This window comes from Rattus norvegicus, chromosome 6 (assembly GCF_021556685.1).
Source record: "Rattus norvegicus strain SHRSP/BbbUtx chromosome 6, alternate assembly SHRSP_T2T, whole genome shotgun sequence".
Lineage (NCBI taxonomy): Eukaryota > Metazoa > Chordata > Mammalia > Rodentia > Muridae > Rattus > Rattus norvegicus.
The window spans coordinates 49,174,001-49,196,792 of NC_141539.1; the positions used below are offsets into that span (position 1 = coordinate 49,174,001).

At 47.2% G+C, this 22,792-nt stretch overlaps 1 protein-coding gene across 3 annotated transcripts in view; it reads right to left on the reverse strand.

Moving 5' to 3' along the window:
• Positions 1-22,792, reverse strand: part of Rnf144a (ring finger protein 144A) — a 119,703-nt gene that overhangs the window by 14,620 nt on the left and 82,291 nt on the right. For all 3 annotated transcript variants that reach the window (XM_087554264.1, XM_087554263.1, NM_001082410.1), the window contains 4 exons: positions 13,619-13,723; positions 13,393-13,453; positions 6,884-7,091; positions 3,092-3,239 (listed from right to left, as the gene is read on the reverse strand). In XM_087554264.1, the coding sequence (XP_087410390.1) occupies positions 3,092-3,239; positions 6,884-7,091; positions 13,393-13,453; positions 13,619-13,723 (522 nt within the window). The remainder of the gene's footprint in view (positions 1-3,091; positions 3,240-6,883; positions 7,092-13,392; positions 13,454-13,618; positions 13,724-22,792) is intronic.

The following is a 22,792-nucleotide window of genomic DNA, read 5'->3' on the forward strand; positions in this document are numbered from 1 at the left end:
GCCAGTGTGTGTTAGCAACTTTCTTTGATATTCTGACATAACTTTAGGAGGGGAGCATTTTGGCTCATAGTTTGAAAATTTTAAAGCATAGCCTCATACACAGCTTGAGGTAGCCGGTCATATTGCAGCTTCCTCGTCTGTTCAGTCCAGGACTTCAGCCCACATTTAACCTCAATTAACCCCATCTAGAAACCTCTTCACAGACATGCCCAGAAGTGGGTTTCCATGTAAAGTATATATCTCATCAAGTTAACCCATCACAGAGGGCTGGACCCTGAAGATCATGATATTGGCTCCCACAATGGCAAAGGGACACTTCCACCTGCTTTCTCCTCTTGGAAGGCCTAACTGATGTTTCCTCCACACTGATGGTATGGACAGTCGCCTGTCACCCACCAGAGGGTAACTGTCCAGGGGCAGAACAGGTCTCCTGAGCATGATGGGTTCATATTGAAGGTGACTTTTCTTATGCACCCGGAGAATTACACAGAGTCTGCACTGTTCCTTCACTCTTTGCTGTGCTCAAACACTTGACAAGAAGCCACATACAAAAGGGTTTTATTTGGGCTTGTGGTCTGCGGACGCAGTCCATCGTGGTTGGGAAGGTATGATGGGAAGGGGGAGTTGCCTGCTCGCATGGGGCAGATCTCATGAAGCACAGAGAGATGCATGCTGGTCCTTTGTTGGCGGTTTCCTTTTTCATTTTCATTCCATCTGGCCCAGGGGATAGAGCCACCCATCCACCCATATTCAGAGTGGGACTTCCCTTCTCAGTAATCCTCACCCTTGCACAGACACACACACACACACACACACACACACACACACACACACACACACACACTTACTTGTGCCTCTAATGCCCTAGGATTTTTAAATTCAATCAAGTCGATGCCAGAAAATGATGGTCACTGGGGCCTAGACATGATTTCACTGTGATTTTAGTTTTGTGAAGGAAGTTCTTAAACACCTCGTGGTTTCCTACTAAAGCAGTTGAACATGGAAATCTCTGCTGTCCAGAACAGATATAAATAGGCCCATCTCAGGATGCGCTTACTACAGTGCTTAACAGGTAATTTTTAAATCCACTATTTCAGGATATTCTTTTAAAGAACGTATGATCAAACTCTTCCAAAAATAAAGTTTTGGTCCCACCGTTTGGGAAAGATGCCCTCCTGCTCAGCTTTAACTGTAAACTTGACACAACCTAGAATCACCTGAAGAGGGAGTTCCAATTTAGGGTTTGCCCAGATCAAAGTGGTCTCTGTGCCTGGGTGTGGGGCATTGTCTTGACTGTTAGTTGAGGTGGGAAGGTGAAGCCCATTGTGCCAATGCCACTCTCTAAGCAGGTGGTCAAGTCAGGCTGGGAGTGAGGAAGTGAGTAGCAGTTTTCCATGAATTCTTCAAGTACCTGCCCTAACTTTACTGTAAACATTTTAAAAACAGATAAACAAATCTTTTCTACATTGCTCTTTGATCAAAGCATTTTGTCCTAGCAACAGAGAGGAAACTAGCACATAACCCGAGCTGGCAATGTGGCTGAGGAAAGAGCATGGGGAACAGACAGGTTTTGTTTCCACCAGGTCAGTGACTCCAGAGAAACCAGGTCTCTGGGGGTGACCATGCCAGGCTATCTAGGGTCAGGATAAACCCCCTGCGTCACACTGTCAGTTCATCTTCCTGAAGCCTAGATCTGACTGAACTGCACAAACAGGCCTTTGTAGATGAGGGAGGGCTTGAAGCAGCAAGAAACCCTTGTGGCAGCAGCAACGGCTGCAGCAGTAGCAGCAGAGGCTTGACATAGAGAACACGTGAGAGAAAGGTGCTGTGTTAGGCTAGGGACTTCTATGTTGGCAGGCAGCACAGGGAATATATGTTTCCCTCCCATGTAGATGAGGCACAGACGTTTCCCAATGCACATGTTTTACTGTGTGTACTTTCGTTTTCCCCACTGTTCCGTTAACTAAATGTGCTTTCTGGCATCCAAGTTCCAAGTTGCAGCCTCTGTGGTGTCAGGAGGTGGGCCTTTGGGGGCGATTAGGTTTAGATGAGTTCCTGAGGATGGAGTCCCTGACAGGACTAATGTCTTTGGAAAGATCAGAGCTTTCTCTTCCTGGCATGTCCAGGGAGAAGCCTCCATCAGGACCCCATCTGCCAGCAGCCGTAGTCCAGCTCTCCAGGATCTGAACTGTGAGAATTGGATGTCTGTTGTTCATGATCCCCATGCTCCCCAATGGTACCCTATCACAACAGCCAGGCTCATTAGGACCCTAAGATAATCAGCACCTCTTCTTCTGTTGGGAGTACAAAGGTCTGAGCTCACAGGTAAGCACTAGGAGAAAACCATGAATGTTTGAATGTTAACCTGCAGGGTCGTCTTTGCAAAGACAAGGATGCATATAATCTGCTTTCCACCCAGAGGGCTGGGAGGTGGAGGTGGTCAATGGGCAGGGGATCCCCCAAGCTCCACCCAGAAGCCTGGGAGGTAGAGGTGGTCAATGGGCAGGGGATCTCTCAAGCTCTTACTACTGGGACCAGAGGTGGCTAATAGCCCAGATGACCTCTGTGCTGTCTGTGTCATGGAGACCTCATCAGATCCTCTTAGGCCCTTAAGATAATTCATATACCCTATCTCTCAAAGCCATCTTCGCAGAAGAAGTGACGTGTGTTTTCAGAAGAGTTTCAATGGAATTGTGTCTCCTTGTGTACTCAGGATTGTGTTACACCAGGAAATGGTCTTCCAAATTGTGCTGTACTTAAATATGCCTGAAATGAACTTCCTGGGGTCAGACTCTGGAAGTTTAAACTAGCACCAGCTATGGAGTCATGCTGAACCAGACATCTGTCTTGCCTTACTTGAATCTTTACTCTGATGTTTGCAGAGACTCCAAGACTCTTCAAAATAAAGCTAAGCCCCAAGCCTGCCCCAAACTTCGGTACCCAGATGTCACCTCAGGGAACCAAGATTCACACAAACACAGGAGAATCATGCCCCTAGCGAGGCCTCCAGCTTCCCAGGCAATGACAGTCCCTCTCCCACATATCTGAATCCACAGCTCATGGCTGCCCTGTGAGGCTGCACGGTACTCACGTCCAGAGACTCCAGGCAGTACCAGCAGAAGGCATGCTTGCAGTTCTTACACATCATCTGTGCACAGCCCTCGTCCCGCTCGATGTACACCCTGCACTTGGGGCAGCGTTTGATGGGTGCGTCGCCCTCTTCCACCTTGAAAGCAGAGCTGTGGGAGAGATATACTGTGAGGGTCACGCAGAAGGGAATGAGGACGAGCTCAGCAGCAGGGCTGTTCCAGGAGCACTTCTCTACGACAGGGACCCAGGTCTCTTGCTACTAAAGGAAGTGATGTAGAGCCAAAGAAACAAAAGCCCTGGAAAACAAAAACATAGTCTATCTGCTAGATTAAGGCAAAACGAAACAAAAGAAAAAGCACCACCGGCACATACCTAAATTTAGATTTCTATAAAAACCAAACACCAGAAAACAAAGGCTTCACAAATGTGTACATTTTCCAAAGAGTGAATAATAAATTTTATCCACTTTGGTCTTGTCAGAAAAAAAAAAGTGTCATAAACACACATGTACATGAAGATACACACTTGCTTCAGAAGACCTACCTGGCTTGCCCGACAGCTTCCCTGGCATCTTGGGATGGATGTGCAATGGTTATTAGCTTTAAGTCTGGTGGCGGATGCTGGTTTCTCCACAAACCAGCTATAGGATGCCTCTACAAACGCATGAAAACTATGAAAGTATTCTGCTTGTGCAAAGTACAAAGCAGCCGTGGGGCTCTGAATGACAATGGCCACGATAGGCTCACATATTTGAATGTCTAGTCACCAGGGAGTGCTTAAGAAGACTTAGAAGGGTAAGGGCCTGTGGCCTGTTGGGAGTGGGTGTGGCCCTGTTGCAGGAACTGTGCCACTGGAGGTGGGCTTTGAGGTTTCAAAAGCTCACACCATGCCCGGTGTCTTTCTCTCTCTCTTCTCTTTCTGCTGCCTGCAGATCAGGATGTAAAACTCTCAGCTACTGCTCCAGCGCCAAACCTGTCTATTTTCCACCACAGTGTTCATGGACTAAGCCTCTGAAATGGTAAACCAGGCCCCAGTTGGATGCTTTTATTTATCAGAGTTGCCTCTGCCATGGTGTCTCTTCGCAGCAATGGGAACAGTGACTAAGACAGTAGCCGACTTTTGAAAACAGTGACAATAAGTCAGTACTGTTAATTAACTTTTCAAAAGTAAAACGGGTATCTAGGCATGGCTGAAGAAGGTCGCCCCATAACATTCCTTTAGTTTTCCCTTGAAATAGATAGTCGGGACAACATCTGGGAGAATAAATGGGAAAGGCCAAGAGAAGATGCCACCAAGGCGCATACTGTACCTATGTTAGAACCCATGGCATCCATATAGACCTGCAAAGAGACGGCTCCACTTGGAGCCGATCAGAGTACAACTCGTCCGAGTGCACAGTTGCTAAAGTCAGAGAGCACCTCTATTGGAAGGCATCTTGGCAAAGGGATCGTTTGAGAGGGCCACAGAATAGATGAGACTTAAATGCCTGGTGATCAGCAATGAGAATTTCCTCATGACCATGTGCACTGGTTTCCTAAGTGTAGCAAGGCTTCTGTTCCTGAGGGGGTTCTGTTTTACCCACCAATGGAATGTGACAGGTTTAGAGAGTCTGGGAAACGCTGGGGAGATGCTTCAGTGGGAAAAGTGGGGGCTATGCAAGCACAGGGACTGGAGTTTGGATCCCCAGAACCCAAATAAAAGCTTGGTTGGTGCAGTATCTCTCTCTACTCTTAGTGCTAGAGGCAGGTAAAGCCAGGGTCTCCCTAGGGTAGACCAGATAGTTAGTGTGTCTGATTGATGATCTCTGGGTTCAACTGACAGACCCTCTCTTCAATATATAAAATGGAGAGTAATCCAGGAAACTGTTCAGTGTCAACGTCCTTCTAAATGCTAGGATTCTAAGCATGAGCCACCATGTCTGGTTTCAATCGCGTGGTGGGGATTGAACATGGGGTTTCTTTCATGATAGGCAGGCAGTCTACTGACTGGGCTCATCCCCAGGCCTGAGAAAGTTTTATGATAAGAAAAATGACTGGGCTGGGAACCTCTTCCATTCAACTAGGAAGGGCCCTCCACTCCTGTCCTTCCTGCTAAGAGACAGGACTCACTCACTCACTTACTAAGGATTACTCTGAGAGAAAAATAAAAAACTGGACTGCTTCCCTGGGTAGATGCTTCATCTGCTTCTAGCTCTCCCTTTCCTAGAAATCAACCTCTATCGATCACTTTTAATCAAGCCAAGCAAGTATGTTTCCTCCTAGAGTCTGGAAGTTTCTATAACCCTACGTCTAAATTCAGTGGCCTTTGCTGGTATCCAATGCCTGACGTATGCCAGGTCAAGCGTCAAGCTTGCATAGTCCCTGCCTGACAGTAGAATTGTCAGTCATGGGAACATGTGACCTACGACATGGTAAGTCCTGGATGGCGGTGAATGCATCCAAGTTTCCACAGTAGGAAAACAGAGGATGTAGCCACCAATACTACCCTGGAGATAGAGATGACAGAATGGTTAGGGATCCTGGGCAAAGGGTGTCAAGGCAGCTCTGGTAAGGAACAGAGCAGACATGTAGACCTACGGACAAAGGGAGAGAGGGCAGGGCTGTGCTGGAAGAGCCACAGAGGATCTGAGGTACCTTCCTGAGGACTGGAAAACAGAAGAAATTGGGGACCAGGTGGGGAGGGCCCCGTTTGGGTAGGAAGTGCAGCCATGAGAGTGTGGTCAGCAGGACCATAGCCTCTTTGCCTCACTGAACTACATGATGGTATACATTTTATTGTGGGGAAATACCTCTGATATAACCAGTTTCCTATGGTTCACTCTTTTAAATTCATCTATAAAGTCCATCTGGGCAAACAACTGGGCTATCTGACTAGGAGAAGCAAAAGGGAAGAAACACAGTAGTCCTTTGCTGTATTCTAATAGACTCAGACTTTCAGAAACCACTGAACTGAGAATGGGATCCCCGTTGGAGGAATTAGAAAAAGGGTTGAAGGAGCTAAAGGGGCTTGTGACCCCATAAGAACAACAATACCAACCAACCAGAGCTCCCAGGGATTAAACCACTACCCAAAGACTATACATGGACAGACCCATGACTCCAGCTGCATATGTAGCAGAGGATGGCCTTGTTGGGCACCAGTGGAAGGAGAAGCCCTTGGTCCTGCCAAGGCTGGACGCCCCAGTGCAGGGGAATATCAGGGTGGGGAGGCAGGAATGGGGTTGGTTAGGGAAGGGGGATACCTTTATAGAAGAAGGAGAGGGGGATGGGATGGGGGCTTATGGACAGGAAACCAGGAAAGGGAATAACATTTGAAATGTAAATTTTAAAAAAGAAAAAAAGAAAGATGTGGGGCCCTTGGCTTCAGGTACTTGTGGTCCTACTGGTGACCTTGCTTATCACCAGCACTTACTATGCCTACTGTCCTTACTCCTACACTCCCATTTCAGATAAACTCCAACAGAGGGCAGCTATGGAAAACTTGCAGGTACCAGAGGAATTAATCTGGGTGAGTAGTCCAATGTGCTTCATGCAGGGAGCAGAGGGTGCTTTTTATGTTATACATCTTTATATTCCCAGGGTCTTGTGTTATACCTGCCAAATGTTCTCACAAGTAAACCACAGGTCTGAAAGAGACGGGAGGTGGAGTGTGTTCTGAGTCCAAAGCATTTACAGCCACCTGCTCTCAGGTGAGACCTTCAGGAAGGAAGCCTAACCCTTCTGCTAGCCCCTGCTCCCAGCCCCCAGCCCTCAGCCCCCAGCCTACTCTTTGTACCACAGCTCCTACACAGTACCTGGTCTCCCCGGGAAGGAAGCTGATGGGCATGGTCTCTGGGCAGCCTTGGCCAGGGTGCCAGCGGGCTTTGCAAGCAGAACAGAATTCCATGTCGCAGGCTTTGCACTGCACCAGCTGCGGGGTCTGCAGCCCTATGTCCTGGAGTTGGCACACGGCCTGGCAGGTGGATGCTGGGCACCACGTCCGACAAGGGTCAAAGAGCACCTCTAGCACAATGAGACAGAAGGCATAAATTAGAATCAGGATACCATGGGTACTGGAGAGGGTGAGCATGGAGACCCTCTGGGGCCCTGCCTAAGGCAGTGAGAATGAAGGACATCTAGGTGACCCAGTCAGACACTCCCCAGACAAACTGTTCCTTTACAGCTCCTGTGCCCATCCAATTCCACACAAACCCCTTCCAGCTTTTTACCCTTGTACGTGGTGTGCCCAGGGCTACCTCAGTTGCCATCTTGGCCTCCAGTTCCATTATATTCTGGAGAAGTATTCGCCAAGCCCAGTTCCTCTAAGTGTCAACATTACCAGATCTTTGTCTGCAACCTGCCCACTGGTTCCCCCACCGCGAGCAGGACATATTTCCTGAAGTCAGGTGAGAACTTTTTTCTTGAAACTTAACCCAGTGCCAGGGTCATACGCAGTCATTTGCAAGTATTTATTGAACGGTAAAAAGAAGGAAAGAAAGAGGAAGGAAGGAAGGAAGGAAGGAAGGAAGGAAGGAAGGAAGGAAGGAAGGAAGGAAGGGAGGAAGGGAGGAAGGGAGGAAGGGAGGAAGGGAGGAAGGGAGGAAGGGCGCAAGCCAAGCAGGCAATATTGTACTAGTTCTGTTGCCTTACTACATTTTCACGAAGCATACAAAACCATGGTTTTTGCTATGGCATTTCCAGTTCTAGATGTCTGATTTCAGACCTAGGTGTCTAATTTTGTTCTCAGTCTTCTAATAGGGCGGTTCACGTGCCCAAGTCAGATTCTCTTGCCAAGCCTGAACCCCTAACTACTGGGTAAAACTAGAAGCTTGTCTTCTCTGCAGATTATGCCCAAGTTACTGCAAAGCCTGACTTGATGGGATTGGTCAGGAAACTTAGTTTAAAAACAGGATATGGTGGCATTCCTCTTTCTTCACATCCTGATCCAAAACCTGCATTTATAATTCGTCCTGAGCTGCCCTCCATAGTGAGCCAGCAGGGCATCTCCATTTCCCTCATCTCTAGTGGACTTTGAACTTTCACCAGGTGCAGTAGGAGGCACAAACAGGAGGCTAACAGCAGGGGCCATGGCAGGCCAGCAAATCACAGGATCATCTCCTGCACAAGTTGCCTGCCCTCAGCTTTGCAGTCAGGCTCTCCTCAGAAGCAATCTGGGGAGCACTGACTTTTACTGAGAAAACATGCTTGCCTGCAAACCTCCTGGCCCTAAGCCAGGTAGCCGGATGTGGTTGTAGCTCACCAGATCCAAAGACAGGCACTTCACCTAATGGGACACCCAGCTGACTGGGAGTGCAGAAGGCCATGATGATTAGCACTGACTGTCAACTCCACAGGAGACTTGATCACCTAGGATACAAGCCTCTGGCAATACAATTTCACAGACTGTGGTCCTGGACTGGATAAAAAGGAGCAATCAAGCTAGGAACAGTTACCCAGCACTTTCTGCTTCCCAGCTGAGGATGCAGTGTGACCAGCTACCTTACCTTCCTGCCACCATGCCTTCTACTTGTATAACTTACAGAGTATGTAACTTCCAACTGTGAGCCAAATAAACCCTCCCTTACAAGGTCCAATGCTGCACAGTCCTGACCTCATACACATGTGTGAGCTTTTCTGTGGGTTTCCTGTTGCTCCAACTATAGGGGACAATCTGATCAGTGCTGGAGGAGCAAGCTTGTCAGGTATAAGATCAGTAATGGTTTTACCTACTGGTGTGGAGGCAGGCCAACTTCTATGAAGCGCAAGGTGGGGATTAATTTACATCGTTCTAGACCATGTGATGTTTGGTTTTCTGTGACATCTACTTGGTTTGCTGCTGGGTTAAGAGCCGACGAACCAACCCACAAATGAAGGTTCTGGGGGAAACCTTAATTATAGCAGCTGGGGGTTGGAGATGGGCTGGCCTAACAGCAATAGTTGGCTGACTCTTAATCCAAGGCAACCACTCCTTATTGATTAAGAAGTGTTCACCAAAAGCATAAAAGGATCTTGTTGTTAGGACAGCAAGGTCCTGAGATGCTGTATGTGGCACTCCAGAACTGAGAACTGCATTCCACATTGACTGGACTCCATTGCAATACTGTAAAGCCCCTTGTGGTGCTCCTGAACAGTAGCTTCTGTGCAACGTGGGTGTCAGTGTTTGCTGCCTGAAGAAAGTTCTTGGTCACTGAACATGTAGACGCACATGGAGATAGAACGGGGGGACATGGAGAAGTGCTGCTGGGCAGGCTTGGGGTGCTCCCTGAAACCTCACAGCCCTCAGGTATGTGCTGAGAGAAATCCCCAGGGAGCACCTACAGCCAAGGACTCTAATGATCCTCTCTGCTAGCCACCCTTCCCCTTCCACATCTACCAACTTTCAAATTCACCCCTCTTCGTGCACGTGTTTGGGGAGGGAGCCTGATCCTGGACCAGATATCACACACACTTTATCTGCACAGCTACTGAATGAAGTTCTGGAAAGAGGGAGACATGGGGACTTAACATGCTGGATGTGTGAATGAACACAGGCTTCATGCTTATTATCATGCTGCAGGTGAACCTTGCCAGGAGTAGGGCTTTCTGTCTCAGACCCTTGGAGTCCGTATGTCCTGCTTGCTGACCATCCTCTTTGCTCTGGAAGCCCCAGACATCAGTGTGGGTTGAGGTAGGTTTCTCTTCACATACTTCCTGACCTGTGCTACCACCCTTGACAACAGTTAAGTGAGGCTACCTTGCTCCTTTATCACAGAAGGCCTCATTCTGCTGTGGCATGGAGAGGAGACCTAGGGAAGGTTTCCATGGTAACAACTCCAAGTCTATGACTGTTTTACTCAGGGCAATGGTATGACCCTGCCTACCATCAGGGATAGATTCCCTACGGACAAGGTGAAGTGATCTGTCTCTAGGCGGAAGGTACCCATCCTCCTTGGGCTGAGGCCCACCCATCACACCTGGTTATGCAACAGCTCCAATCCCTAACAGGGATCTATTAATATGCCCGTTGTCCTTCTCACTGCTCAACTCTCCCGGCTGTGCATACAAGCAAGGAGAAACCCACAACAAAGCCCACAGCAGGCAGCATTCATGTGCTTCCCTTAGAATGTATAGACGTGTCCCTCAGCTCTCCTGTCAGCAGCATCTATAAATAACCCATGGTCCATGTTGAATCTTACATTGAATTATATCTACTATATTACACATTCCCATGTATGTACATAAGATATGTTTACGTGAAGCAAACTATGCCTTCTGGGCAAGCAAAAGAATCAAGTCATAACTACACTCTGCCAGAGGCATACTAGTTGTGCAGAGGAGGCTGGGGTTAACACAGATTTCTTAAGGACCCTTGTTGAAGCAGAGTCCCAACTGTGCTATTAGAAAAATGTCCAGCCACTGTTTACAAAGGTGGCTTACATTTTAAAGACAGATGGTAGGCTAAAGTATTCTGGTGGACCGGTACCCAACACACCCTCTGTGTTCCCTGCTGCTATGTTGAGTGATTTTCCCTGGTCCTTGTCTGTGCTGGTGGGTTAAGTCCCTGTTGGGAAGACAGTACAAACTGAGGACTCTTGTGATGGGTGGAAACATGCCTGGTCATGTTATTAATCACTCTGAGATTTTTTTCTTTTAATAAACCAAAGGGTGTAGTTGAAATACCATGCGCTTCCAGACAGACAGGGAAAGAAACACGTGTAGTCTTCCACAGTACATCGCAGTCAGACACCGCAGGGCAGGCATGTACAAAAGAGTGCTCCGTCTCCCCAGAGCCATTCCTCCCCTGGGTGTCAGAGTACGCCCAGTGGGAGAGAAGGTTCCAGAAGGCAGAAGCAGTAGTTAAGAAGCCTCTGTGGCCTCCAGATGGTCAAAGACTTCAAGGGGCAGAGGTCAGTCAAGTCACCTGGGTGTACGTGTGGCGGTGGCGGGGTGGGGGGTGCTAAGTAAAAAACCTTTTGAAGCTAGAGCTAACTGTAGGACTTCTTCTCTGTGACCACACGTTAGGAAATCATCTAAATGAGTCTGTGCATAAGGCGTCCCCCCACAGACTGAGTTTTGAAGGAATGAAGCAAGTCAAAGTTGGCTTTGAGATTGCATCTCTGGGTCTGTCCACGGTGCTAGCTGGAGCAGCCAGCTGCGCTGTGGGTCCCACGTGCCATCTGGCTGGCGCTTCTGGGGCATTACGTCCAAATCCTCTCTAAACATCACTTGGCGCGAGGCTGCTAAGAAGTTTTCTAGTGAGAGTTTTCAGTATTTTTCTAACCTAAGTTAAGGTGATTCACTTCTTATTCAAGAGCCAGAAACTTTTAGGTTCAGCCAAAGTACTGGGAGGAAAAAGAAAGCTTAAAATTATTTGGTAGGAAAATTCTAACCAGCTGCACTTGAGAATTAAGCCTGAAGCCACAGAAAGTTCATCTCGCTGGGATAGGAACGACCCCCCCAGTTTCTGTTAAGACCCTCTGAAAAGGAGTTCAAGAGAGTCTGAGGTTCTCAGAGATCCAGATGAAATCGATTTTTATCACTCCTCATTCTGTCTTTAATTCTGCAGGATAATATATTTAATTCTGCAGGATGTTATATTTAAGGTAAGCAGTCCCAACGTGAACGGTGGAAAGAAACAAACTCTTTAAAAGCAAATTTTGAAGCCATTAAAAATCCTTGTTGACCTCGTGAGAATTTTATTTAATCTAATTTTATGGGCATGTGTGTAACTTGTCTGTGTTTGTCTGCATGGGTGTCTATGACCCTCACGCCAATGGCACTCACAGAGGCCAGAAAAGGGTGTCAGACCTGGAACTTGAGTTACAGATGATTGTGAGCCACCACTTGGGTGCTGGGAACTTAAGCAGAATCCTGTTGAAGAACATCTATAAGTGTTCTTAACCTTTGGGCTGTCTCTCCACTCCCCTGGTTAATTTTTGAAGTTGTCCATACATACACATGTACATATAAGATACATATGTACATAAAATATGTATATATTGTGCTTTAAAGTAAATCAGACATTATCGTTAGCATTTCTCCTATTTTCTTTTTAAGCTTGATACCCTGAAGTGTCCACAGCCTCTCGTCACTGGTGTATCCTGCTTAGAACGTTGCACTTCCACACAGGCCCATCACCTTGGGATCTGGCTCAGCAGCAGGCCTCTGATGCAGGCTCACAGTGTCTAGGGGGAGGGGATGTGGTCACAGCAGCTTCCACTGCACTGTCAGTCAGAGCACTCACTGGAGGCCCTTACAGAAGCTCTGCAGCAGGAAGCCACCTGCATCGCACTGTCTCTCATCTGCTCTTTGCAGGTGACCTCAAGTCTCTGAAATCGGAGATAAGGGGGTCTGTAGGTTCTTTCAAACACCATTTCCTGAGGGCAGATCACCCAAGGGAGCAAAGATGAAAGCCTGCACAGGCATCCAGGGTGTCTAGTGCCTGGCAATGTGATCATCAAAGTTAACTAACCCTCCTCTGAATCTACTCCACAGGCCTTTCTCTCTGTCTTCACCAGGGCTGTGTCTAGTGCCTGGCAATGTGATCATCAAAGTTAACTAACCCTCCTCTGAATCTACTCCACAGGCCTTTCTCTCTGTCTTCACCAGGGCTGTGTCTAGTGCCTGGCAATGTGATCATCAAAGTTAACTAACCCTCCTCTGAATCTACTCCACAGGCCTTTCTCTCTGTCTTCACCAGGGCTGTGTCTAGCAGGAAGGTCTCTCATAGCAGGAGGGGAAGAGTTGGCCCTCAGAGCTGAGGTTGTGGCTAGACTCCTACTAGGATTAGAAACTAGGGAAGTCACCCAATGGCCATAGACAGGAGCACAGTGGACCTTGGTCTATCAGGCCTGTGATACTAAATGAGGCCCAAGGCTCATTTCCTTATGAGCACAGCTAGCTAATCCTGCAAGGGGCAGTGATCAGAGCAGGTTGAATCTAGATTCAGTGCTCTGCAATGGCACCAGAGGGGAGTACCAAGCTTTGGGACCTCCTCCCATGCCTTTGGGTCTTTTCAATGCATGGGTTATCTAAGAGTTTCCAAAACCAAATAAACCCAAACCTGGCTGAAGAACTGTCTGAACTAGGGATCTCCTTAAGCCAACAAGAAGCCCCAATCTCTGTATATAAGTAGTGTCTCCCGAGTCCCTCATGGTTCCAAATAGATCACACGCCCAGGCCACCAGGCCGTGAGCAGCTCAGAGGATTTCACACTGTTATTTATTCCAGAGGTGTAATTTTTTTCACACCCACCAAATGATATACATGTTTCCCAAAAGAAGGCTCCATAAAAGTTATCCACCTTCTGTGGGATACAAAATGGGCTCTACAGCAGGCCACCTACCTCTTTCAAATTGTAGCTTTTTATATCTCTGCATAATTTCAGCTGCAACCATACACTCAATCTGAAAGGGGAAAAAAAAAAAAGATTACAGGTAAGGATGGTAATGCTGAGAGGGCTAGAAAATAATACAACACAAGACCAAGCAGAAAACCACAGCATCCTGATAAGTCAGACATAGCCAACCATACACAGGCAACAGTATCACATGTTCCCTCCCTGAACGTACCTCATTCTCCTGAAGGTGGCCCTGTTTAGGACAGGCAGCATCCGGGCAGCTAATTGCAGTTTCCAGTCCTTCTTTGATCAAGAGCTCAACATACTGTTTCAGGCACTGAAAGAAAGACAGAAAAGCGCATAAGCACCTTTACTTCTCAAACATCAAAGGCAATGTGATTTGTTAATCAAACAGCTAACCGTTAACCCTGAGAGCTACATTAACTACTGGACTGGCAAGATGTGCCCACTGGGGCAATAATAGTATGAATGTTACAGGAATAACCAACCACTTTCTGCTCATTATGATGGAACTCATACTGGATACTGTTCCCTGCATCTAACACATGGCTGTCTAGGTTGTAGGCCCTGGGATAAACCTACTACCACTATTCTGCCACATGGACATTGTATTAAACTGCTCCCGAGGTTCTTATCACTATACCCACAGAGTAGTACATCTCTCAACCTTCATCATAAAAGCTTCTGTCTTTAGTAGAGAGTGATTAATACAGATCCTACTCGCCAATGTGCCCAGAATAAGAAACTGGAGAGTATTCAGTTCTAAATGGGATAGCAATTTTATATCCCCTTCTCCTGAGGATCAGGGATCCTTGGAGAAGAAGTGGCAGAAAGACTGCAAGGGCCGGAGGGAGTACATGTCTTCAGCAAAAGAGTTGTTGTCAGATATGACAGGGCAAGGAAAGAGAAAGAAGGAAGACAAAGGAAAAGGGAGGGAGGAAGTAAGGAAGTAGGAGAGGAGGGCCGAGGCCAACTCCTCAAAGAACCATTCTCAAAGCTGCTTTCCAGAGACCTGACTGCATATACAAAGTATTGCCCTAGGCTGTAAGCCAGCACGTCTCAACTTGTATATCATGACCCCTTTGGGGGTTGCATATCAGGTATCCTGAATATTGGATATTTTCATTATGATTCACAACAGGAGTAAAATTACACGTATGAGGTACCGATGAAAATGATTTCATGGTTGGGGGTCACCACAACGTGAGGAGCTGTATTAAAGGGTCACAGCATTACATGGGTTGAGAACCAATGCTCTAAGCAGTGGCCTTTGTCTAACCCCCTCGGCTTTCTGCATCTTCCAGGGCTCTGTGGTAATGACACTGGCTCTGAACATCACCCACTTACATCTCTCTGTGGACAAGAGAGGCTTTGGAGTTCTGTTTGAGGCACAAAATGGTGACGTTATCAGAAACAAACTCATTGTGGTCCATGGGAGGCCTACCCAAGACAAGAGAGGGCAGGTAACCAGAAAAGGGTAAGACTAGGACTACCACCAAGTCCTGTTAGGGTTACAGTGTCACCCGCCCCACCCCAGACACCATTGCTGACCTGCACTTAGCTTGGCAGTAAAGGGCTATTCCGTGTGGCTGGTGTGGAAGTGGCATGCCTTGTCCACGGTGACAACATGAAAAGGGAGCTTGACCCCTGCAGTCTTAAGAGTCAAATCGACTCAGTTAATCTTGGCACCTCTACTATAGCCACGGGGGCACATCTTTCCTGTGTTTGGCCCCTAGTTCTCTAGATGATAAAATAAAAATGTCTGCCTTGCTGGGCTTCTTTAAGGCAGAATAAAGAATACCCCAACTCTGGTACAAATCTTGGTATAGCAACTAAGCATGCAGAAGCTCTTGTCTCATTTGTTCACCTGTGTGATACGCCTTTTACAGTCACAGGCATAAAAAGCTCAAACCCTTAGCAACGAGAGCACTGCTTTACTGTCTATAATTAAATCTGTCTAATTGGGTCTCTGGGGGGATCCTGGAATGTCTTAAAGCAACTGAACTCAGAAAACTCGGACCACACTGGCCAGAGTCCAATATAATGACACAGACTCATTCTCTTTAAATGGAAGCACAACAATTAAACCAGGTGTGAGATGTATACCCCGGGGAAGTCTCACAACCACATTGTTCAAAGGCTGGCTTATAGCAACAAGCAGTGAGTCACGTCTGGGGGACCGCTCCCCGAGAGCAAGCTCAGAAGGCTGATAGATTGCATCTCTGAGCAGCACACACCATGGGCTTATGTCATGAGAATATTGATTTGTTTACTACAGAGTGACCGCTCCTGCAGCCATCAAGCCCAGCCACGGCCCTCTTCCAGATGTAAAGTGGGTCATGACTCACAAGCCTTGTTTTCCAATCTAATAGCAAAAAAAAAATGTCTTAAAATGAACACACACACACACACACACACACACACACACAAACCAAACAATCAGAGGAACTTTTCTAACAATAAATAAACATCCCCCAAACAGGAACAGATGCAGTTTCTGACATATCTATCATCTTTCCTTAATCAAATGTCTTCCAAGTACCAGACTGTTGTTAGCCATTTTGCCTCTGTAGCTCAACAAATAGTCCTGGGAACCAGAACCCCATGGGATGCGTTATCACTACCATTTTCCACAGTGAAACTGAGGGCTCACCATCTAAGGCCATTTTCTACCAATACAATCACCAAGCCTCCAGAGCATGAGTGCTTAATTCCAAGGTTGGCTCCAGTAGTTTTGTCTGACCCTTCTCCTTTTTCCTCAGTTAGGAACTCCTTAAACTGGGTCTGATGACTCAGGACTGTAATCCCAGAACTTTGTGAGACCAAGAGATAATGATATCAATGTCACTCTGACTACACAATGAGTGCCTGCTACTAGATAGCTGGTCATCCCGAACCAGAGAACAAAACCCTATCTCCGAAAGTCAACACAAGTGTGTGCATGCGTGTGGGCACATGTGGGCACACACACACACACACACACACACACACAGACACATACATTGTACACACACTGCACATACACACCCAGTCACAAACAATGCACAGAAACACTCTGATACACACACACAAACACACTCAGACACATCACATACACAAACGGCCGCTCATAGCATAAGCAATCGTTTTTGAAGCATCTCTGTTACATCAAACCTTTTTCACAGAACAAAGACTACATGTACTAAACTGACAACATCGGAGATAACACAGAGGCACACCATAGCTTTTACTGTCAACTTGACACAAACCTAGAATCACTTGGTAAGAGCTAACCTCAACTGAAAAACTGCTTCAATCAGACTGTCCCATAGCCAGTTCAGGAGTCTTCTTAATTGCTAAGTGATGGTGGAAGGCCCAGCCCACTGTGGGTGTCGACATTCCCTAGGCAGGTGGGACTGAGCTATTTAAGAAAGGTAGCGTGAGCCAGGGAGCAAGCCAGTAAGCAGCCTCTCTCCAAAGTTTCTGCTTCAAGTTCTTGCCCTATCAGAGTTCCCTCAAAGATTGAGTATCGCCCGAAAGATGAAATATATCCATCCCTCTTTGGGTCATGATTTATCTCAGCAACAGAAAATAAACCAAGACATTGGGGATCAGTGTCACCTGGAGTCAGGGAAGTCTTGGGATAGGGGAAAAAAATGGTCCTAAGGACAAAGAATCTTCAGGAAAGAAGAAGGGACTATGGAAAGCTGTGCAGAGCAGGAGAGGAGCCACAGAATGTTCCAGGCCCTACACTTTCCACTGTGGCTTCCAATTCTTTCAAGGAGCTGAAGAGACAGATCTGCTGACTGGCCAGGACACTCCCACTTCACTGGAAGCTTCCTGCCAAGGAACAGTGGACTGCAGAAACTGGCCTGAAACTCCAGTGAGTCAACTATGAATGCTTTGTCTTCCAAAGCCTGCTTGGCTGCTGATCACCCTAGTGACAATACCCAGACACTGTGGCTCACGTGTACACAGGTGGCTTAGGCTAATCACAAACCATGGTTTATAAAGACCACTCAGGGCCTGATGCAGACGAAAGAAGTAGGCTCTGGGACTGACATTTAGGGAGCAAGGACCCTGGAATCACAGTCGGGTTTGGATCTATGAACCAGTCTTGTATCAATGGCTACAACCTTCATCTGGAAGCCTTCTGCCCTGGGTGTGAGGTAAGCTTGGCAGACATGGCAAATGTCACTCTCCAGAGGCATGCTGCTCCAATTGACCATTGGAAGTCAGCATTCTCCCGGCATTCCCAGAGCTGGCAGTAACAGACTTCTTCATGTCTCCTCCATCAACTAGCAGGTTCTATGAAGGTCAGAAGAGTTTAAGCTTCCTCTCTATTATCTGTGATGAAGTGCCAGTCAGTGGGGAGTCAGTACTGTAAAACTGAGCCAGGATGTAGCCACTGACATGCTGTGTCTCAGCAGACCTGGAGATCTGAGACAGCATCAAGCTTCCTACACAGGGCTGAAGATAACGGAGCTTCAGAGCCCGAGACTATCAGTCTGTACAGCACAGCCCTCTGAAGACAGTTTGATGAGAATCTTGGGCAGCCCTGGAAGCTTAGCACAAACTGCCCCACACTTGTTCCAGCAAAGAGCACAGTCCCCAGAATTCCCAGGCCCTGATGGCACTCACGAGCATTCAAAATAAAAAAGCCTCTGAAAATTAATGAAACAGAAACAAAAATCTGAACTTTACATGTTTAAAAAGATGGAAACCACTCCTGTTTATTAGTCTGTGCTCCCGGCAAAATGGGGATTCTGCGTCTCCAAAGTAAATGTGGTTGTGCTCTCTGGTGCCCAGCCCTGCCCCTAGCCAAGTGCATATCACCAACAGCTGTGCCTGGGTACCAACCTGCTGCACCTTCCCAAGGCTTCTAAGAAGAGTTCCCTCAGCTGTTGTTAAGGGTACTTAACAAACATGTCTGCTGCCAGTGTCTGGTTATTCTGTGCATATATCCAGTTATCACTCGGTCTGTGCTGATAAACTCCCAGGTGGAAGGCCCGGTATTGCTTCCCAGCAAGGAGACAATTCATAAATAGTGACCTTTACCTTACTTACAATTCCTTACTTCCAACTTTATTTTTAAAAAATGTTTTAATTATTAAAAAAATATGAAAACGAAAAGTCTACCTTTCAACCTTAGTAGCCCACTAGTCCAAAAGAGAGGCCATCCTGGTCATGAAGTGAGCCACCTGGTATCTGAGGCGTACAGTGCCCGGTGTCCCTGTCCAGTGTCACAGCACGATTCACTCGCACACCAGGTAATGTAAGGGTAACTTCTGCATCTCTCTGGGGACCTCCCAGGCTACACACAGGAGCCATGACTTCTGTGATGCCTAGTTAAGAATGCGGGTAACCAGAGCACTCTAAGACACCTTTCCAGGCCTCCCACAGAGGCTCACGATTAAAGGCTCACTGAAATGACCTTCAGGAGCCACCAAGAGCCTGTCACTATGAGCATCCAATGAAGACACAGACTGAGGTTTGGCTGAGACAAGTGGGGACCTCTCCCCTGGTGAGGGTTCAAGGTCAGCCCAACATGGATAGCTTCTTCACAGGGAAATATGCTGCAACTTGAAGAAGGAGATGAGGTCAAAGGAAGCCTCTTTGCCTGTTGGATTGCAAGAAAGCCTGGGGAGGGCACAGGCTGCCATGTGTGGGGAGGCTGGGAGTCTGATCGAATCACAGCTTGACACGTGATCACATGCAATTTCTCAGGCTGGTAACACTTGAGGCCTGAATTCCAAGATAGCTACTCTGGGAGACATGAATTTTCTAGACCATCAAAGATCAATCCATCAAATAGCAAAAGCAGGAGTTTATGTTCATTACCGTTACATTGTGATGACAATGGGCTGGGACACTAGGGAGCACCCTTGATGAGGAGTCTTCTCAACCCAGGTTCAGGGTGGACCTATTTGCAACACGTCACAGACAGGCCTCTTGTAAGAACACAAAGGCCAGTTTGGGGATGAACTCGTCAAAACAGGAAGAGCGAAGGTATCCTCCTTCAATCCTGGCATCCTTCTGAGGCACCTGGGCTTGTGAATAGTAGGAAAAAACTCGAACTTTGGCCCATGGTGGGTAAGAACATGCCTACAGAGCAGCCCCAAGTTCCTAGCTATATTTTTTTCAGAAAAGTGACACAGGGGTAACAGGTTCTTAAAGACCATCATGAGATATGGAGAGAGATTGCTCTCCTCTCTGGGACATGCCACTTGGCCCTGCTTAACAGGGCAATCATCTATCACAGAGGATGTCACTGGATGGGCTGGTAGTGAGGATGGGAAGAGGGAATGAGAAGTTCTAGGGCAGAAGAGATCTGTGGAGAAGTTATCAAGTGACTTCGAGGGCCTAGAGGTATACATGAGGCCTGGGAGGCAAATGTTAAGCCTAGACAGCCAGGTACAGACCAGCAAAGGGCTAGAAGGTTTACCTCAGAGGAGCCCAGCTCTCCTTAGGGGCTGTGATGAACACCAGGCATGAGACACGCACGGACCAGCCCTCCTTGCCTTCTGATATATAAAAACAGAGCGCAATGATGTCCGGGTCCTGGTGACAAGCAGCTGTCACTATATATTGCTTACTCAGTAGCACGGACTGTGACATTCTGCTGTCAGGGCATGAACTGTCATTTCTTGTTGCACAAAGGACCTTATTTTCAAGTTTGTGGCATTTTTTCTATTATATATTAGGACACACACATGCCAGCTTGGAAGATTGTGCCTAAAGCACTGAAAGGCTATGAGTGAGGAGGAGCAGGGAGCATTAAGGATACTCAATAAACTGTCCTACTTCAGCCAGAATTGTGGGCTATGCTGTGCAGAACACAGGCTGTCAGGACAAAGCATGGGCTTCAAGGGAGCATAGCATAGCATGGCTGCTGGGACAGCACTAACAGAAGTCGCTGTGTGTGTGTGTGTGTGTGTGTGTGTGTGTGCCTGTGTGTGTAATGGAGTGGTGTGTGTGTGTGTGTGTGTTTGTGTGTAATGGGGCAGTAGTGGTGTGTCTGTGTGTAATGGGGTGCTGTGTGTGTGTGTGTGTTTGTGTGTAATGGGGCAGTAGTGGTGTGTCTGTGTGTAATGGGGTGCTGTGTGTGTGTTTGTGTGTAATGGGGCAGTAGTGGTGTGTCTGTGTGTAATGGGGTGCTGTGTGTGTGTGTGTGTGTGTGTGTGTGTGTTTGTGTGTGTTCATCAACATCCCATGTGATGAATAAGGTTGATAATGATGACAGAGGGCACAGACTTGGAAACAGAGTCATACCCAGTAACTCCCTGACCATTATAACAACAGCAGTCCATTATAAGATTCCCATCCGTTGGTCCTTTATTTCAGAGGAAGAAATCTGTCCATGCCACAGGCTTTTAGAGGCGGAACACAGAAAGGATACAGTAAACCTTTAGCCTTAGGGTTCTATTGCTATGATAAAACACCATGACCCAAAGCAGCTTTGTAGAGGAAAGGGCTTATTTCAGCTTATAACGCTCAGGTCACACTCCTTCACTGAGGGAAGTCAGGGCAGGAACTCAGGGAAGGAATCTGGAGGCAGGACCTAGAGAAGAGGCTATGGAGAAGTCCTGCTTACTAGCTTGCTTCTTGTAGCCTCCTCAGTCTGCTTTCCTAGCTCATCCAGTAGGCTCAGGGATAGCACCACTGCACATTAGTCACTGCAAGAGCACCCCATGGCCTTGCCTACAGGCCAGTCTTACAAAGGAATTCTATTTCTCAATTTTTTCATCTCTTCACAGTTCCTTATTCCAAATGCATCCAGGTTTGTGTCAAGCTGACAAAAACAACCAGCACAATTGACTCCTTGTCAACCTGACATGCAAATTTTCCTTTCTTGTTGCCCCCCAAGATCGCATATTAACATCAGTATCATGATATAAAATGTTTCAATTTTAAAAGTCACAGTCTTTAAAAATTCAAACACTTCGAAAGTTCAGTCTCGTTAAAATATACAAAAAACTCATTTAAGGTCCAAACCTTTTTAAATCAAACAAAGTACATTCTTACACCAAGAGGGGGGAATGGGGTCACAGCTACAGTCAACTGGACTGCACCATTGCCAAGGGCATTTCTCATAGGCTAATCTGTAGGGACCTTAGCCCTGCCATATGGTATTAAGCCTCAACTTTTCTCCATGATCTCCTTAATCCCTAGGCTTCTACTGCAACTCAGTCTCCACCCCTCCACCAATGGCCTTGCCTCAGCGGCTTTCCATAACCACTCATGCTTTCAAAACCAGCAGCACCCAGGAAGAAGCTTACACATCACCAAGTTTGGTTTCCAGCAGAGGTGCAGCCTTGGCTGCCTCTGGACCACAACTTTCCAGTTGACCCCGATGAATCACTTCCTAGGAGATTCTACCTAAAGGATTCTGGATTCTTCTTAATGACTGCTAATTCCTCAGCCGCAGATGACAAGGACCTACTGTCTCAGCAAAGCAGAGGTTTCATTTTAGTAGTTCTTTTTTTTTTTTTCTGTATTGGTCATTCTATTTATTTACATTCCAAATGCTATCCACCTTCCCAGTTAAACACCCTATCCTGTGCCCCATCCCCCTGCTTCTATGAGGGCACTCCCCCCAACCCCTCCTGCCTCAGGGCCCTAGCATTCCCCTACACTGGGACATCAAGCCTTCACAGGAACAAGGACCTCTCCTCCCATTGATGCCGGACAAAGCCATCCTCTGTTGCATATGCAGCTGGAGCCACTGGTCCTTCCACGTGTACTCTTTGGTTGGTAGTTTAGCCCCTGGGAGCTTTGGGGGTTCTGGCTGGTTGGTATTATTGTTCTTCCTCATTTTGGCAGTTCTTAATTCAAACTACTGCACCAATCCCCTTATAGTCTTTACAGAACTCTCAAAACTTCCCTGTGAAACTTTACAAGCCAGGCCTCCCACTGTCTGCATCTCTCTCAGTGTGTTATCTTCCAAATTCCCACAGTGTTCACCAAGCTTTTAACTCTTGATGGCTTTTCTTTCCCTTTGTTCTAGGGTCCATCTACAATCCTCAAAAGAGCTACAGGATCAGGTTTGCCACAGCCATGCCTCATGCTTGGTTCCATTACTCAGATTTTATTGCTTTAATGAATTACCATGTCTAAAACCAACATAGGGAGGAAGAGGGTTACAACTCTCAGGTCACACAGCGTTTCTGAAGGAAGTTAAAGCACTCAAGGCAAGACCCTGGAGGCATAAACGGAAGCAGAAGCCATGAGGGAGCGCTGCTTATCGGCTCACTCCTCATGGACTGCTCAGCCCACATTCTTACACCATCCAGACCAAGGACCTGGGGATCACACACTATCCTTCCTAGGCTGGGACCTCTCACGTCAACCATTAATCAAGAGGCAGCCCCATAGACCTGCTTGCAGGCTAATCCAATGGAGGCAT